Source organism: Pseudoliparis swirei, chromosome 3, assembly GCF_029220125.1.
Source record: "Pseudoliparis swirei isolate HS2019 ecotype Mariana Trench chromosome 3, NWPU_hadal_v1, whole genome shotgun sequence".
NCBI lineage: Eukaryota > Metazoa > Chordata > Actinopteri > Perciformes > Liparidae > Pseudoliparis > Pseudoliparis swirei.
In genome coordinates this window covers 15,142,079-15,161,076 of record NC_079390.1, presented here as the reverse complement: position 1 = coordinate 15,161,076, position 18,998 = coordinate 15,142,079, and the positions used below count along the sequence as shown (strand labels likewise).

The 18,998-nt window shown below is 42.2% G+C and overlaps 1 protein-coding gene and 1 long non-coding RNA gene across 5 annotated transcripts; one reads left to right on the top strand and one right to left on the bottom strand.

Annotated features, from left to right (window-relative positions):
* Positions 1-3,499: 3,499 nt before the first annotated feature.
* Positions 3,500-12,420, bottom strand: igsf5a (immunoglobulin superfamily, member 5a). Of its 4 annotated transcripts, none has more exons than XM_056443209.1 (11): positions 12,324-12,420; positions 11,289-11,348; positions 10,772-11,083; positions 10,139-10,220; positions 8,433-8,750; positions 7,951-8,241; positions 6,705-6,824; positions 6,529-6,553; positions 6,333-6,424; positions 6,110-6,174; positions 3,500-4,658 (listed from the first exon to the last, which is right to left on the bottom strand). In XM_056443209.1, exons 4-11 carry the CDS (start codon positions 10,203-10,205, stop codon positions 4,557-4,559), a joined length of 1,080 nt encoding a protein of 359 aa, XP_056299184.1. In that variant the 5' UTR covers positions 10,206-10,220; positions 10,772-11,083; positions 11,289-11,348; positions 12,324-12,420; the 3' UTR covers positions 3,500-4,556. The 4 variants fall into 4 exon arrangements, with proteins under 4 accessions (XP_056299184.1, XP_056299167.1, XP_056299175.1 ...); XM_056443192.1 differs by lacking the exon at positions 12,324-12,420 and adding an exon at positions 11,609-11,697; XM_056443200.1 differs by having other exon boundaries at positions 10,772-11,348.
* Positions 12,421-12,523: 103 nt separating this feature from the next.
* On the top strand, positions 12,524-13,433 carry LOC130212124 (uncharacterized). The gene is made up of 2 exons (XR_008835240.1): positions 12,524-13,129; positions 13,220-13,433. It is a non-coding gene; the product is annotated as an uncharacterized LOC130212124 (long non-coding RNA).
* Positions 13,434-18,998: the final 5,565 nt, after the last annotated feature.

The window sequence follows — 18,998 nt, the reverse complement described above, 5'->3', positions numbered from 1 at the left end:
ATAAATGACACTATTTAAAGTGATGGAAGAACACGTCCGACAGTATTTGCTTTTTAATAGTTTATAGCCCACGTTAGAGTTCTGTAGCGGTATTTGTGCTCACATATTTTGTCAGTCTAAAGCAGTTCTCTTTAAATGCTTTTAGTGATTTGGCAGAGGACACCCATATCTTTCCACGCCTGTGTGTGTGTGTGTGTGTGTGTGACAAGTCAGTCATTAATCAGGCTGAGTTTGGCATACGCTAAGTCACATTTTAATCAGAGCACTCGGCCGCAACGAGATCCAACCGAGCCGATGTCCCTCAGGGTCTGTGTTGGGAGCCTAATTGATCACCAGCCACACTGAGCATCGATTCGTTAGGATTGCCCGTGGACACGGAATCTCATCAGCTCCTTGAATCAAAGCTTCGGTCTTCATCACTTCACATAATTATTTAATAAATAAGTTGAGCCTATTCATCAGTTTTCTTTCCCACATCTCATTCAGGCAATCCCTCGTATCATTCTTGAGATATGTATGTCAACACTTGATGTCGTCCGCGTGTCGAGGAAATACAAGAGTGCATTCAAAGCATACTCAGTTTCCAACGAGACAACAAATAAAAGGTCTAATATTATTTGGGTTTGCAAGTCTTTGAAGTTATTACTTGTCGAAAGCCTGTAAGAGGACTGAGGCTTTGCATTCTAGAAATGATTCCACTTCAAAGCAGCTGAGGGCTTTTGGTGTGGCGCTCCAAAGAGAAAGGAGGCTCCAGCGTCACTGGACGGGCACACGACCAGTGACCCAGAGGTTTCTGCTGCCTTCAACAGATTGTGTTGCCAACCTGTTCAAACATAACTGCCTGCTAAGCACCGCTGGATTGCACTGGGATAAAGGAGGTCTATTTTCTTGGATTCAGTTCATCAGAGGATATATAAAGCTGCTCGTTACGCCTTTAACACAAGGAGCAACATAAGCAAATTTAAGAAAATAAACATGGCATCGCGGTCTCCAGGGCCAAAACAACAAACAAAATATCTCACTAGAAAATAAAACCATTATTCTACTGAATCAAACAAAAAGAGAATCTCCAGAGACACAGGGAAAAATAATGAAACAGCAAACCTTGACATGGCTTTTTGAATAAAGACAAACACAAGGATTAACGGAGCCTTTTCTGAGTAGGCCTCCACTGATAACTGAATGAGATTCAGGTGTGGGTGACTCGGCAGTGAGTGAGGGGCGAGGCAGACCTGAAGCACACAGAAATAATAATAATATATATAACCGTGTGTTTGCTATCGAGTTAGCCATTAATCTTACCAAGTTATAATATGTAAATGTTTTACAGCCTGGTTCTGCTGCCCCCAAGTGGTCAATAAAGTGATGATGCAGGTTTAAATAAATCAGGGATATAATAATCATAAACAAACAAATATTTGAAAAAAAAAATCTTACGGCCATGTTGCTATTTTTGTCAGTTTCAATATAGTGTCATCTTAACACAATAAGATAATTCCTTATGAATAAAATCCTAATTAAATCAAACTGATTCTCATTGAATTAATGAGAATCATCCGATCATCGTTGGACCACCAAGAATAGGTATGTCTACGTCCCTCTGAGAGCCTTGGACAAATGGGGATGTCACCTTGGAATCTGCTGACTCAGGGCTTCAAGGCTGCTTTAACTTGTGTATTGTCTGAAACTTATAACCAAGAGGTAGACCCTCAAAATGTACATTCAGACTTAGTGGCTATTTGATAAAAAGATAACATCCATTCACCAATCAACCGATTGAATGAAACACCTCATGAACTGGCCTGGTAATGCGTACGCTGCCACTGCACAGTGAGCATCAGGGGCCGGTATTTCAAAACTTGTAATCCAGATCAGAATGATCCGGATAACCAAATCCCCCTTTCCTCAGCCACGGATCAACCTGATCCATCCCGGTATTTCAAAACGTTGCGGGATTGGATCAGAGTGATCCTGATATCGGCAGATTGGGATTTCCAAATCCGTCCCCGCCCCCTGGATCAGACAGGAAACCGGAAACGGAGCGAACATTTTACGGAAAAAAGGAGAAGCTGGCACTAGTGTTGTCTCTAAATCTAAGTATAATATTGGTCAGTATTGATGCGTCTTAAAACAAGATGAAAGGCAATCACTATATTGAGTTAACAAATTACGTAAATCTGCACAAAATTGAAAGAATAGCTCGGCGAAGTCAAATAAAGCAGAGTTCGCGCTAACGCGAGCTAACGCTGCTCCATTGACTTCTGTGTTTAGGAGCTAACAAGCTAGTAAAGAGGCTAGTGTCTGTATGTCGCGGTCCACATTTGAATGCATTTACTCGCAATGCATTGTGTGTAGATTTTAAAATGTGTTGTACATATCTCCGATGTGAGGTCCTCGGACAGGGATGTCTGTGTGCAGTTTGTAAAGCCCTCTGAGGCAAATGTGTAATTTGTGATAATGGACTATACAAAATAAACTCAATTAATTTGCATTTTTATGAAACAGTTGTCAACAAAAGAGATAAAACCTTAATATGCGTTTTCTTTATAGATGTTTGTGGAGAGAGAAGACAGACAGTTAACACAGAGCTGCTCCAAATGCCATAACCGTTTAAGCTTTGGCTATGAAAATTAAGTGTGTGTGCTGAATGCATGTTAATAAATACATTTGACTGATTTTCAACGAATACGTTGTATTTTTTTTTTTTTAACTTACATTTTTCAGTTTTCTGAAAAAGAAAGGAACGTGCAAAGAAAATAAACATTGATCAAACAGCAGTCTAGCTATATCTGTATCAAACAATGAACTTTGGAGCAGTTACACTTCGGATGGTCCAACCTTTTCATGTAATCTTCCTCAAATCCACCTCTGAGGTGGGATCAGGATAATCCTGATTTTTAGGATCAAACTGATCTAGATTTCCCACCAAAGTTTTGAAATACTCAACAGCAGTGTTTAATCCGGATAAAAGGCAGGATTGGATTACCAAATCCGAATCTGAATCTTCAGGATCAGATTTGCTTTGAAATACCCGTTTTTGGGATCTGATCAGGATTTAATTCAATCCAGGAGGATTAATCCTGGTGGATCATTTTGAAATACCGGCCCCAGGATATCACCTAATTGATCCGCTGTAAGAAATGCTATCGCTGGCTTGCATCTGATCCCAAAACTCAACTCGAGTGAGCTTGCTCCCTGCTGGTGCATCTTGGCCAACAAGTCCAGTAATTTGTGTCCTGGCCAAGTAAAGCTCATTGGATTTCAGCTGACTCAGCAGCACAGAGGCCGTGCTGACTGGTCAGACTGAAACTGGCTGTCATTAGACAGTCGAGAATGCATTTACATGATAAGCTCTGGATCAGTGGTTGCCAACCTCCTCGACCCTGCATCACACACTGCATCAGGCTTCGGGTTCCAGTTGTTCTTGTGTTATTTGAATCTTGTTCCAAGGAATAAAATAATCAAGTAAATCAGGTTAAAAAAAGAAAAAATCTGAAAAGAAAATCAAAACATAACAACTTTAATTGGAAATGTGATAAAGTAACTGTTATAATTCACCCTTCAGTATATAGATGAGTATGTTAATTCATAAAATAGTAATTAATGTAAGAACGTCTTCTGTTAAATTCATGGGTTTATTTATTTTGTTCAAAGAAATTCAAGTCAGAGCCTCCACTGGAACTCTGCTGGCTTCACGTCTTTTGTCTGCTCAGTGTCTCAGTAGAAAAGTGGAGCTTTGGCACTTTAGAAAACATAAAAATCATTTTAAGACACATTTACAATTCATACATGGGGAGAGGGGATCCTCCTCTGTTGCTCTCCTGAAGGTTTCTTCCCTTTTTTCCCTGTGAAAGGGTTTCTTCTATTTCTTGGAATTTTTCCTGATCTGATGTGAGGTCAAAGGTCAGGGATGTTGAATGCATACAGTATATAAAGCCCTTTGAGAAAAATGTGTAACTTGTGATGTTGGGCTATACAAAATAAACTGAATTGAATACATGTGAAATGTTCTTCATTGGGGACTATTTCAAACACTATACGTGAACGGGTTTATTGGTTATTTCATCACGCCTTAAAAATAGGCCCTCAAGCAGAGAATCATTTAATTTAGGGAGGATTACATTTGAAGACACTTAAATATGCAGGAGAACACAGTAGGTTTATATTGGTCCCTTTGAATATGTGATTTAACTTATACAACTCATAAATATAAATATATGGCTTAATATGAACTGTCATAGCAATGCAACAAAATAATCTAGAGCTGTTACAACCTCAATCCCTCCTCCAGCGGTTTAAGTGTTAACGGCCATCATGTGGTCTGTGATGATGCTACTGAGGAGGAATAATATCCTAACGTTTACTTTCTGCACATACAGCTTCATACAGACAGTGCACTAAACACATGTCCCGCATGTCTCCTGCCAACAGGTTTTTGGTCTGGGCAGATTCAGTCCTTCTTCTCACCTTTCCCCAATGTTTGGTGACCAGAAGCAGCGAAGCTTCAAGGTGCTGTGCAAGTCGGTTCCAAAAGAGTTACGTTCCTCTTTCTGTTTTCACACGATGGTGAGATGTCTGTGTTTCCTGACGCCGGATTCACCCGCAGTGATGTGGGCACCACTGTAGACATTTCCTGTCTGGTTAGTGTTCACGGCCACCTAAAAAACCAAAAGCAACACACATTTGACGTCAGTCATGCATCTAATATGCTACTAAAATACATAGCAAAGACCCTGTGCAGATGTATGTATGTATGTCTGTAATTTCCCTCAAATTTCAAATCAAAGTTTATCGAACACATAAACTGTGCAACTATATTGCTCCAATTGAAAGGCAATCACTTTGGAATTATTGTGGATTTGAATAATATATTGTATTTGTTTATGAGGGACCTCATTCATCACTGAAATGTGTTGAATCAAGCAAATAATTATCCATATGTAATGTGCCATGCATCAGAAATGCCACTTAAAATGATTAGCATCATTATAATAAAAGATAATAAATGCACATTTCTAAGAGCCGTGTTAAGATATATATTACCATGTTTCCAACAGAAGCGTACAGCATGAGCTCATAGGGGAAGGATCCCTTTTGAGTGTTTCTCCCAAAACTCTATTTATTGAGAATAATGTATGGAGTATGACAGATGTTGTTTCATGGGAAATATCCCCCAAAAATCTCAAGAAAATAGATGAGTCACAATGTCTGTCGCGGTTGTGTTTAATGTTAACATGCGAACGCACTAAAGTAAGATGGTGAACATGGAAATGATGATTTCTGCTCAAAGTTGGCATGTTGGCATGCTGAGTAACATTTAGCTCAATACATTGCTTGAAATGAAAAAGACACATCCCAAATGACACCAATGTAGGTACTGTGTGAAAATGACTTACTGTAATTCAGTTTTCAAAATTCAGTTTTCAAAATTCTCAGCATTATCAATATTTTTACTTGAATCCTGCTTTTAACTGCAAACCACTCCCACTGATACCTCTGAATGTAACACGGGGTTCCTACAACTCGTTAGATAGGTAATAACTAAAAAAGCAAAGTGTAACAATTTCAAGATGACTTAATCTCATTTAAACCGTAATATATTTAAGGTATAATTACCCAGTAATGTCCGAATAAGGCGTGAAATGAGTAATTAGCAAAAAAGAAAGAAAAGTCAAACTACCATGTAAATCTGGACACTTTTACCTACTGGAAATTCACTTTGGTCACTGCTTGTGTATATATTTAGTTTACTCTGTATATTTAGTATTTTAGTATTAGTATTTCATATTTAGTATTGTTATTGTGTTTTGTGTTTTATTTTTATCTTTTATTTGTATTAATGCTCTAATGTGCACCCGCTGCTGTGATCCTGAAATGTCTCCACTGTGGGACTAATAAAGGAATATCTAATCTAATCGTATCTTAATTTGTGTACAGTCCCGAAGCCAAACACACATGCAAGAGGACAGTTCTCACAGCTTAACTCTTTGTTTCCTCCCCACCAAATGTAACATCTATAAGGGGTACGTCTTTCTTCTCGCCACCATGACCTAACGGGCTCCATTGTACAACATTATACTGCTTCTTGTGTGGCACTGAACAACCATACCTCATGAACTTCAGCGCCGCTTGCTTGAGAAAAGCCGCTGTCAGTAATTTTGCTGGGAGCGACACCTGTGAACGGAGACGAGAGAAGGGAGAGAGGAGCTGTGACTTCACTGTACCGCATACCAGATACCGGCTGAGGAAAGCAGGGCAGTATATTGCGATATAGGGCCCATTTGTTAAAGATCGTCATTTGTTTGTGTACATGTGCACTGAACATGTCTTACTGGCTTGATCCTCCGGCACGTATCCTGCGTTCTCTTGACCCCGTCTGTTTCCGGCTGCACTGCCACCGCTTATCTGGCTGTGCGTCTTCGCTCTTTAGCCACAAATCAACAGAAAGGAGACATGGAGAAGCACCGGCTGTGAAGTCAATTAAAGAAAGTTTCGACACAATATTGATCATATCGGGTGGACTCCTACCTCATTTCATCCCGGTCGTTGGCTTCTGGGGAGGAGAGTAAAGTAGCAAATTAGTCCATGTGAATGAGGCATACATCACATTTAGCTGAGGACTACATGGAAGTGGTTTGATTTTGCATCCGTGAATTTGGACAAACCGCACGGTATGAGTAAGACTGATTTAATGACGGCCTTACGCTTTTCTTCCCTGCGCTTGCAGCAGAAGATAATACCGATGATGAGCAAAACCAGCAGAGCGAAACCTCCGATGGACACGACCACAGCGATCAGCACGGTCCAGTCAGGAGGCTTGGGAACTGTTGCAGAGGACAAGCAGCCTTCAGGGGGACACTGAGACTTAACAGAGTATTATTGTCAAATGGAGTAAAAGGAGTAAAGAAGCACAATTATTACGCTATTACCTCCAATAGGTTTTGTTATGATTCGTTTTTTTGTAAGATTTCTCTTTCCCCTCCGACATGCAGGTTGCAAGTTGTGAGAAGTGACTGTTGACTCGTCACACTGCTTCTCAATGTTATCAGTGTGCAGACTCTGGTTGAAACCGTACACTCGGGGTTGTTGCTGTTCAAGGAATTGTTTTACAGCATGTGGTAATGTTTTTGATTTGTATTTCATTCAATTAAAAACACTAGTTGTATCAGTTAGAGGGGCAGCAGGGGAGTAGAGAGGGTCTATTTTATGCTTGTATTTCAAGACCACAACTGTGGGGATTCCACTTTTCATTAAGAACATTGTTCGGGAACGAAGGCCACGCCCCGAACTGTAACCAGCATATCGCTTTTGTTGTGGTCTTTGTTCGTGAAAATGCCTTTGCATTTTCTGATTTATTAGTTTCCATCATTACTGTGAGTACTCATAGGAAACAAAGGAACATTCCAATACATGGAATACACTACAATGCCACTTTATTATTTTATCAGGACCTTTGTCATTGTGCACTTATAGAAACGTGGTAAACAGCATATGGCAACGAAAGAGGTGTATGAGAAGAAATACATCTTTTGTTTTCTGTGGGGCCTTTTTATGGGAATGTGGACCCTTCGGTTTGCATGTTTCTCATCTTATTGTAATGTGTCCTGCAGCGTGGGACTCACATTGGTCTTGCTCCTGATTTGGTCTCAACCCCTTTAGGTCTCGGTCTTGTCTCGGTCTCAGGTACGATGGTCTTGGTCATGACATGTTCTCACTTTGGGTAGTTTAGTCTCTAGCCATGCTGGCTCTGGGATTGGTAATGATTGATGCTAATTAGCTAATATTAACATGCTCCACTAACATGCTAAACATCAGTGCCCTTATGGTGTAGCAGTAGACTGGTTTCACTTAACCTTTTCTCATCCTACACTTGCGTTTAATGTCAAACTAACAAAGCAGCTGAGAGAACTTTCTTCATTGAGAGAAGAAAGTTGTGGAAGATCTTCTCACCAACCACCAGGAAGACAGAGCTGGATTCCGGACTTGCGAGTGACAGCACAGTCGCCCGACACTCCACCGTGGCGTTGCTGATGGCCTGGAACCTCAGGACGCTGGAGGCATTGAAGGTCTCCCCATCGGCCATGCTGGTGGTGTTGTACAGGCTATTGTTCACAGCTTGGCCGTTTCGGGTCCAGCTGACAGTAGCGGTGGGGAACCAAGCGGATGTTACACACTGGAACTCCACCTGCTGGTGCTGCACCACCGTCACGTTTCCCCCCTTGACGTTGACCGTACCGCTCTCTGAGAAATAAAGACGGGGACAGAGGAGAGGTGAAGTCGGGGACACATCGTGCCTTTAATCAATATCCATCCAGATTGGAGCCCAGATGTTTAAAAAAGAGATTACCTGAAGGTCAGCGGTCAAAGGACAGTACCAAACCGGGGCCAAAGTCGCTGAACAACATAAAGGTGCTACCTGATGACGACCCTACCTTGGACGTAAAGCTGTGCCGTCTTCGATCCATAATCCCCCTGTATCGTGCAAACGACCGGGCCGGCCTGACCACCGCGGGTGACGTTATGGATGGTGAACGCCACACAACTGGTGTCAACACTGGAGCAGAAGTTGGCGGAGAACTGCTTTGAGGACGAGATTACGTTCCCGGTGAAGGGGAAAGTGAGGACCAGGAACCCTCTGACTTCCCAGGTCATGATATTCCATTTTCCTTGCACACTGGCATTGAATTGCGCATCAGAGCCTTGGAGGACCGTTGAATTCAGCGGCTCGAGCTGGAACTGCCCCGACACCACTGGATATGAAAGAGACAACATGTCCGGCAGGTTTAGAAGGTCTTTGGATCTTGTTGTTCTGCCACAGGACTCTTTAGGGGCTTCATGCCGCCACGACCTCTTTAAAAAATATTCTATTTTATTCAAAAAGCTAAACTCAACTATCTTTATTTGTAAACTAAAATTAATCTTAAGAAGTCTGTCACCAAAGTAATTCTTATTTTAGATTGTAATATTTTTTCAATTATTAATATTTGTACGATACTTTTCCTATTTAACATTTATAATATGATTACTGTAATTAATCATATATTAATATAAAGATATAATATGATATAAACAAATAAATTCTCTATCATATTATATATATTAAATATTATTTGTCCAATATAATAGTATATCCTGATAATAAATGATACAAAACAAGGAAGAAGAACAAATGCTTGTTGTAGCCCAGGTTGTAGTCACTACAGGTTTCTATAATAACGTTGCAGTCGTTCACAAATCACTGCAAAGTAAAGCAACACAATGAGTTCATTCTGCAAAGGAATGGTGACATGCTGGCAAGGAAACATCGACTGAGCGTTACCCTATTTACTTCGACTCTGGACAAAGAAGGCCGATTGTTACGGAGCCATGAGTCAGTGCCTGAGACATGTTTGGGTTTGCTTAAGGAACGTGAACAAAGGGCGTGGATTATGTTTTGTTGGTTCTTTGCAAGACTGAAACTCAAACACAACATCAAGCTGGACTTATCCCTCACCGTGTTGAGCGTCAAAGCCCAAGTGGGAGTCTGAGCATGTATCCATGGATGTGTTCTTGGGGGTTTTACGTCCCTGAGAGGAAGCAGAAGGAACGCTGCTCTGGCCAAGACAGTTTACATTTTGATGAGGACTGAATAGACTCGCAACAGTTTTTTTGTCTTCTTTTCTTCAAGGCACCACCAAGGGTTATAATTAAGTACTGATTCCTCTACTGAGTCAGTCACATAAAAGAGGGAAGCAAATGTTCAGGAATGACAAAACCTGTTCAGGTTACATCTAAAACAATCGTACTGCTGAAGTCACACTTGCAGTTGTCGGTTCAGTTAATTCTCTCTGGATCAGGAATGGATATAAGAGATTAAAGCATTTTATTTTCCTCACAGGGATCATTAAAGTTTAATCTATTCCTCCTATAAGGCCATTTATCTCTCTGGTCTGCTTTTAGTTATTAAGGGGCCCAATAATGTTAAATAAAACAAATACATTGATTTGTCATGAAGACTGTGTGGAAATGAGCAACAAGTAAGTATTTGTTTTACAAACTGCAAGAATCCAGAAAGAAATATTACTCTTGTGTTTACCCCGCTAAATTCTGTCCAGGTTTCTACAAACCGTATATTATTATCTGAAAGGTGAACGCTGACCTCCAGTTGCACACAGTAAGAACCCGATGAGGAAGAGGTCGGGCCTTGATATCCGGAGAACAGTCATGTTAGTGTTGTTGTCCTGAAAAGATGGAAGAGACACAGCTGTGACAACGCTCAGTCCGGTGTGCTCGAACAATGTTGAGAGAAGAGATAATAACTGTGCAAACACAAATCACACACTTATATGGACATGTTTTGGTTTGAATGATCTTAAGTGAACGTCAGTGAAAGTGACCGTAGGAAATTAAATGGTGAATTTCCCAGTTTCAAGAAGTAGAAAACTCTACGGTGGGAAGTTTAACCGGAACTAAGACACAATAACTCAAACGAAGCATCGACGAAGGACAGGGCATCGAGAGAAGTGTCCTCAGTTAGCAGCTTGACTTTAGCTTTGAGGGAGAGTTGTTCCCTTTTCTAGATACGATCTGATCTCAAGATCTTTCTGTTTGTATGAAATCTAAAAGCTTGTTTCATGATTCTGTTCTTTCACAAAGGGAACTGGTCAGACGTTTCTACCTCCATACATACTTGATTCGCACAAAAATGAATACGTCACAATAATTAGGAAGGCCTATCTGATCCGGTTTTCTTCTTCGCTGCACTCAGATTTCATAGCGTCTCCATACTCACCAGCGTTGACTCTCACTAATGGTCTCCGTGGATGAAAATCCCGACCTTCGTGACCAAATATTCCTCAAAAGCAACAGCATCTTCAGTTAAAGCAAACTTACTGCATGAGATCTCCTGCCGCGGTGTGTGGAATGGATCAGAGTTTCATTTCCTGAAACAGCAGGTGAGCAGCAGGGCTCCACCTGAGCCTGTAAAAAACTCACAGGTAGCAAAGTCCAGGTCGGGTTGTTGAAACTCAGATCCTTATCACTTTTGGCCTACCTGTCACTGAGTAATAAAGCGTGTGGCTGGGAGTGTGAGGCTTATATTCACCTGCTGGCAGAAAAGACAGGTTTGGCGGCTGAGTCACAAGATTAATTTAATGGCGCATTCTTTGTCAACCAGTTGACTTATGTCTGTGTTTATTGCCTCATAGTCTCGGTAAAATATTATATTTATAATACATGTTGTGTAAAAATGTTATATTTTTGTCACAGAATCTGTCGTCACTGTATTTTTCTATCATTTAAATTCGTACCCGATTCTGTGTCATGTGATTTTTCTTAAAAAAGGGATCAATAGTCCACTCCAGCTGGGGCTGTGGTTTGGAGTACAAAGACAGAGGGGAAACTAAATTAAGAACAATTTGAAATGACACATGAAGTGAAAAGAACAGAAAAATATTCTTTGACTGAATACATGTTCATAAAGGCCCTGAACATAGAGAACAGGTTTTATTGAGGAACTCTCATGACCAGACATGTTTCAGCCTGACGACACAATCACGTTAAGATGCTTCAGAAGGAGTTTTGGAGAATATAATTGACCTGTAGAAAAGCTTATGATCCTTCAACAGACCTGGCAACAAAGCCCCACCCACTGCTTCTCCAGAAAAAAAAGGAGACAAGCCTCCATCCTAGCGCCCCAGGCTTATTTATAGAGTCACTTTTTAAAGAAATAATTGAGATGATGAGGGGAAAAGACAGCAAGCTTCTTTCAGTAGCCTGACCTTTGACCTCCACGAGGAGAGAAAAAACAATATGGGTGTTCAGCAGGCACGTGCACAAAGATGTTGGGGGGCAGGTGCTCAAACAAAAAAAAGGGTACCCATTGTCCAAAAAAAATTGTGACAGAGTTGAAGCATTACACTGATGATGCTGTCCTCGACCTGCATTTCCTCTGGGCAGGATTAGACAGCTAGCTTACATTTCCTTATGAATAAAGATTAATTATTATATGGCAACAACAGTACAAGCGTTCTGATTGGCTAATGGGTCGTCATGCCATCCACTATCGCCCTCCTAATACAGATCCGTATTGCCCTCTGACCTCATTTTCAAAATGAACGATATTGATCGTCATCAACAGCCAAGAAGAAATTCAGAAGCAGCGAAAATGTTATGATTTGTCTTCGACCCCAATTGCACGACAACAGACTGTTACTGTTTAGCCGGGAAAGCACGGCGTAATTTATTTAAATACTCAAGGGAGCGGAAAGTTCAGAGAAAAACAAAAGAAAAACTGCCTCCTTAATTTGGCAGAGGGAAGCACGCAAACAAAAACAAAAACTCACTCTTGAAATAATCCACGGGAAAAGTTTACTCCACGATAATCCAAAAACGCTCTGACATCAAAAAACTCCAGGGTTGACTGAGCTCTCCTACTGAGCTTCAAGAACGAACTCGCAGCGAGCTACTGGCAGTCCTTCTATTTACTCTCTGTATAACGAGCTACAGCTGCGACGTGCAGAGTGGCTTCAGGTGTGCTCTGGAGGTGGGGCCCCGGCTGGCTGAGTCCTAACAGAAAATGTGTTATTGAAAGGGATGAAGACTAGAAACTATAGTTTGGATCACTGGTGTTGTTACCTTACTGTAAATTAAAATGTATTTTAGCTGAGCCGTGTTGTCCGTTTTCTACAAGATTGATCGTTGTAAGACTGGAACAGACCAAACAAAGAGATAACACATAAAACAATGAGGCACAAGGATAGCATGACACCGAGAGCTAGCATTGTTAGAATAGTCTAGCTCAGACATGGGCAAACTACGGCCCGCGGGCCACATCCGGCCCGTTAGGCTTTTTAATCCGGCCCGCCGAACTTGTCCAAATCGCGACTTTGTTTACTTCCGGTGTGCGTTGGCGCGGAAAGTACTCGTCACACAAAACCCTTCACCATGATTTGTCAATCCGTTTGTCTGTCAACATTTTGCGAAAAAAAACAACCAATGAACACTCAGTAAATCACAAAGGACCCGCCCACCACACAGGTGAAGCTCATTTAGAAACAGCTCCAGTGATTTTGGCGAGCAGCGCGGAGCCTGGAGGGGCTGCAGAGCCACGAGGAGGAACACGCAGCCAGAAGAGAGCCACTTGGACCGGGTAAGAGTCTTTACTACACGTTACGTGTCACGGTGTCCGTCCCGGTGTCCGTAACTTGTGCGCGGTGCTGACTAGTCTTGTATTTTACAGAGAGGATTCACCAGCGCCTACAGCGCAGCCTGCAGCTCCACCTGCCCGGCCAGCAGAGAGGTCTCGTGACACGATGACATGATGTTATTATTGTGAAGCCATATTGTAAATAGTCAATAGTTGTTTTCTATTTCACAACATGTATATAATGTAGATTTTATTTTATTTTTATGTACAATACATATTTATAAAAATAAAAAAAATGTAATGGTCATTTTGTATTTGCACACACCCCATGAAACTATCTGCAATATGAAGTCATTTCTCAGTCCCATCTTTATCATTTTGGTGAATGTGACAGACCACATCATTTTTACTAAAAAAACAATACAAAATTTGGTGTTTCTCATTCATTCAATTTATTTGTAGAGCCCAATTTCACAAATTACAAATTTGTCTCGGAGTGCAATACAATCTGTGCATATAGACATTCCTGACCTTTGACCTCACATCGGATCAGGAACAACAGAGGAGGATCCCTCTCCAGGATGGACAGGTGCAATTACATGTATCTAGCATTGTATTCAGATATTTCACTGCTTTTGTGAACCTATGACCTTTGGTAAACCAATTTCAAACACCAAAACAGTTCGTCCACATGAGTAAATGTGTGTTTTCAGAAGAGATATGAATAATTTTTACAAATAGAACAATTGTCAGCTTTAGGGTCATATTTTCTCGAGTAAAGCGCTGTCAGTCTGTTTGTGACGGGTTCATACACATGCTGACCAGATGCGCCTAAGCTCTTCAAGTTTGTTCCAACTTTCTAGTTTCTGCTGCAGGCAGGATATTGAATACAGTCTATCTCAGGACAATCCTCCATTATTTTGCGGGTTTAAACCAATTTCAAACACGAAATTATTGAGCTTGAGTATTTCGTTGGGTAATAATTTGTTTTGAATGTTGAAAGTGATTCCATTGATCTCTTTCCAGTAAATGTTGATTACTTTAACTTTGCACCTTAAATTGAAATGTATAAAAAACAGACGCAATCTCCAGGTTTAATAAATTACATTGCGTGTCCAAATGCTCCTGGCCCGGCCCCTCTGTCACATTTTAGAACCGAATGTGGCCCGCAGGTCAAAAAGTTTGCCCACTCCTGGTCTAGCTGCTATTTTCTAGCTTTGAATTCTCGTGACATTTATAAACATACTTTCAAAATACTTTCGAAATTGTCTAAACGGCATTTATACAACACAAAGAAAATGCTCTCTCTCTCTCTCTCTCTTCATTAAACATGACATCAGTAAACAGCTGCAAGGCTTTGAAATCACGGATTTCGTGAGTTTTTGTTTGTTCATTTGTTTTCAGCAGTGCTAATGTTGTGGTTGATTTATCACAAAACAACGTCAGGGGACAAACACCGTCAAGACCTGTTTGTCTGATGCTGCGGGTCAGAGGAGAATGAGGTGCAGCCGTTTGGTGGCGCGAGGAGCACTGTGAACACTTAGTTGCACGTGCCTGGTGTTCAGGCTCTACCATGTGGCTCAAAGGTGCAGTGCAGATATATAAACGCTCAAAACGATGAGAGGAATTCTACTAATTTATTTGGTGACCCAAATTAAATCTCCTTTGACCCACCTGTGGGTCCTGAACCAGACTTTAGGAATGGGTAACCTATAGTATTAAAGCTGTTATAGAACAAACTTGCATTTCCCCTTGCAGTTATCGAGTATGTGATAATTACATCTTTCTGTTGTCTGTAATCCCATTAAATGCAATGCTTTACTCATCAACAGGGAAGTTGCATACTGGCTTTATAGAGCTAACAACCAAACTGGAGCACATTTTTTGACAATAAATATGAACCTATTCCCAATTTGAAACTGTGCATGATATTAATACACTTGTGCCAGATAGTCAATCAACTGAAAATGGTTTTACATAATGGGAAAAGAGGGACTTTGTCTTCCACCGTTTCTTCAAATGTTGGATCATAAACACACTGTCTCCCTCTCCGGGGCAGGCACTGGCCCTGCAGTGGGTGTAATGAAGGTCGGTGGAGGTTTGTGTGTGAACCAGAATTCCCACTCGTACCGTGGAGAGGTCTGTGGACCCGTGACACATTCTGATGAGTGTCAGTGGGATGGCTGCGACGAGCTCATCACCCCCAAGGTCATCTGGACCACACGGGCTGCCGTCGGTCTAAACCACCGTCTGAACAGGAAGCTGATACTGACTGAGTGTCTCGTTTCTACCACGAGAGGTCACTGCAGGATCACTTTTAATTCTACCAAATGGGCATTTTGATTTGATAACATCTGTTTCTCTACAAATCATTGAGGCATACAAAACATATTGTGCCGGAGAAAAAAATCAAATGGACAATTATAAAATAACTTTCAACACGACAACAATTGTGATTGGCTTGCCCCAGTAGTAAGATGAATGACTCTTTTCATGTTTCCAATGAAGAATTTGTGATGACATATTATTCAGCATATTATGTAAGGTGGACGTCTTTTTGCATTAAGACTATGTAAGTAAAACACTAATAAAGCAATTCTTACATGCTTTCAAGTTGTTTCCCACTCAACTGTTTTTTTAAAACAATTTTTCCAGTGTGGAACCTGATGAAAATATAACGAAAACTTTCCAGGAACTACTTGCAGCCTAACGTCTTTCAGGAAGGCCCTCAGTGGACCAGCCTCCTGATAGCAGACCTCCTATGATCCAGCAGGAAGGATTGACGCGATCCCCCTATATACCGCTCTGTTTATATAGGCTCCTTTGCGCCACAGTCAGGGTTTTATGAGGGAAGCAGCGTAGTATGAGCGGGAATGTCTCCAGACACAGCTGGTATTGTATAGGAAGAAAACAGGAAGTAGATAGTGGGGGGAGGGTCAGCGACAACAGCCCCCTGATCCCTTGCATATGGCCTGCGATGGAAATAATTCAGAGGGCCTCTTCTGCCACCCGAGCCGCCGTGTCAGAGATCATCAGTCATATCTCATCATGCCTCCTCGTCTTTATCTCGGGGCCTTTGACTTCTCGCTGCCCCATTCTTTCATTTCATTGTTTGCAAACACAGATTAGTTACATTCAATAGCCACCTTACATGTGAGAAGAAGATATGACCCCACAATGCATGCTTTCTATACATAAAATGGCCTTCCTTCAGGACAAGCATCACTTGTTTGTGTGGGACTCGTTGTTGTTGTGTCAGTCGTTGGCTAATCAATGGTTAAAGCCGACGAAGCTTTATTGTTACTGAGCTGATTAAGCTCAGCAGGTCATGGGCACTCCCCTCTTTACACTGCACACTGTGTTGGCTGCTGCAGGGTGGACAACTATATGACTCATTTAGTCACATTATTTATTTATATTATTATCTATATATAGAGGGAGGGAGAGAGAAAGAGAGACACATCTCTGATCACATCTCCTCATTTTAAGGTGCCACATACAACGATTCAGAGCATTAATATGGAATCAAACAACCCATGCTTATGTAAATAATAATAATAATAATAATAATAATAATGTATCCTATATTGATCCCTTTATTGGGGACATTCTTCTCTGCATTTGACACATCCTTAGTTATTAAGGAGCAGTGGGCTGCAGTGAAGCGCCTGTAGGGCAACGGGGGTGTCTTTGCTCAAGGACACTTCAACATGCAAACTATAAACATATTTGACGTCTACCCGAGCAGAGAATGAAGTAATTTCCCTCTTTGTGTGTTGTAACCCGAACTTCTCTGAGCTTTGTTGACACAGCCTGGCCACATGTGCCTTGAATTGCATGTCTGTGCACGTGACCGTGCCTTATAGCCACCGCTCTGCACTGATCTCATACGGCTGTTACAGTTGATAATGGCGTTGTGGTAAACATGGTTAGCTCTTTTAGCTTTGTGCAGTAGTTTGTACTGTTTGTGCGAGTCGCAAGCTGGTTGCCATGTTAAAAGCCGTTGAGAGGCAATCAAAATGCTCCCAGTCCCCTATAGCATTCTTACAAAAAAGGTAAATTCTACAAGTTTAGTAACTTCATATTATGAATGGTTAAATATCTAATTAATAACAAAAACATCACTAATGCGCTAATATAGCGTCAAACTATAACGTGTGTCCGTCATGTTTGTGTTAGTTCCTGCTGTGAACTCGGTGGTTCTGGAGCCCCTCACACACAGGAGTGTAATCTGGATTTACCCGCTGCTCCATATGGGAAGGCTGCATTTGCTGAATCGAAATCGAAATCCACTTAGTGAGAGAGAGAGAGAGAGAGAGAGAGAGAGAGAGAGAGTCAGATTCTCTTTACAACCAGTTGATCCATTCACCGTCATATCCAGGGGTCCCCAAACTTTTTCCTGTAAGGGCCACATAACGTTTGCCTCGTCTGCTGGAGGGCCAGCCGGGGGGGTGCTAGTGAGAAGTGAGTGTGCTCACCTATGCGCGCGCATCACGGCTCAGTGGTGCGCGCGCATCACTCACGCTCGCGTGCAGACAGCATTTAACCGAGCAGCGCATGCGCTCTGATCGCTCTTTTAATGTAGTATCGACACTAAAAATATGGGAGGGGGGATTACAGAGTGGGGGGTGGAGATTTCACCCTGTTATAATAGTAGGGATAACACTGGAGTTGATAAGCGTGTCTTCTTGTCTGATCAATACGCAACTGTGAGGTGCGCGAATGGACCGAGCGACCAGCTGCTGATCACTGACTCAACAGCCCGACTTGCACGAGTAGACGGTGCACCGAAGACTCATTTTGACCCAGGAAAAATCCTGGATGCGCGCGCCACTCGCTGTGAGTGCATGCACGTGCAGACAGCATTTAACGGAGCGAAGCAGCGCGTGCGCTCTGATCGCTCTTTTAATGAAGTATCGATACTAAAAATATGCTAAATCACATCGTTTTTAACGTACGGGTACTTTGTCAGTATTGCTACACCGTGCAGCGTGACGGCAGCAGATGTAGCGGACTAACATCCAAGCTAACCTAACTTCCCAAACGCTGTGGACATCTGAACGCTGATTGGCCGAGACGCGACACGTCCCATCAAAGATGTTCTATTGCAAAGAGCACTACTCCACATTTTCTCCGCGTCTCACTGCAATCTCAACGGCAGCGGGCCAGGTGAAAAAAAAAAAAATCGGAACGCGTCTCTGGTATTGTTCAGGGGGCCGGTCCACATGGGGAGGCGGGCCGGATCCGGCCCGCGGGCCGTAGTTTGGGGACCACTGGTCATATCTGTGGATTACCTGCATGCAGCTCATGCTGCACCTGACCAATGGCTGCCTAGTCCCACCTGTTCAGCAGCCACTGACCATTTGCAAATATGCGTGTGTATGTGCGCGTGCATGTGTTGCGGACGTGTGTGTGTGTGTGTGTGTGTGTGTGTGTGTGTGTGTGTGTGTGTGTGCGTGTGTGTGTGCGTCCGTAGAAGATAGAGCGTGAAGAAGATACATGAACAAGTTGCCCTTGGTCAAAGAGGCTTTGGATGAGGTCACCTTCACTTCATCCTGTCACACTCCTCTGAGGATTATGGCAACGTCTCAGTTCCAGTCACACAACTCTGTGTTTTATTTATTCTTTTATGAGACCAAACACGTGCGTTATGACTCAAAACACGTGCGTTATGACTCCTCTATGTGAGTCAAAGGAAGCATTCTACAGTTGTCTGAGTCGTCTCGGGGTTCTTACGCTGTGACGGAGGGAAAGCACAGCAACAGGCAGCAGCTGTGATGGACTGGCTGCTCCGCACTCAGAACACTATTGTTATCTGAGCCCTCCCTAACTCCTCCCCCTCCCCGCCCCTCCACATGACTGCGGTCAAGCC

What these genes read in the sequence shown, in the direction of transcription:
- igsf5a (XM_056443200.1), bottom strand. Translation starts at nt 10,205, where the DNA reads ATGACTGTTCTCCGGATATCAAGGCCCGACCTCTTCCTCATCGGGTTC. An exon ending in CTCTGTCTTCCTGGTGGTTG is followed by an intron (nt 6,825 to 7,950) that starts GTGAGAAGATCT and finishes CCTCTGCAACAG; the next exon opens with TTCCCAAGCCTCCTGACTGG. An exon ending in AACGACCGGGATGAAATGAG is followed by an intron (nt 6,425 to 6,528) that starts GTAGGAGTCCAC and finishes TTGTGGCTAAAG; the next exon opens with AGCGAAGACGCACAGCCAGA.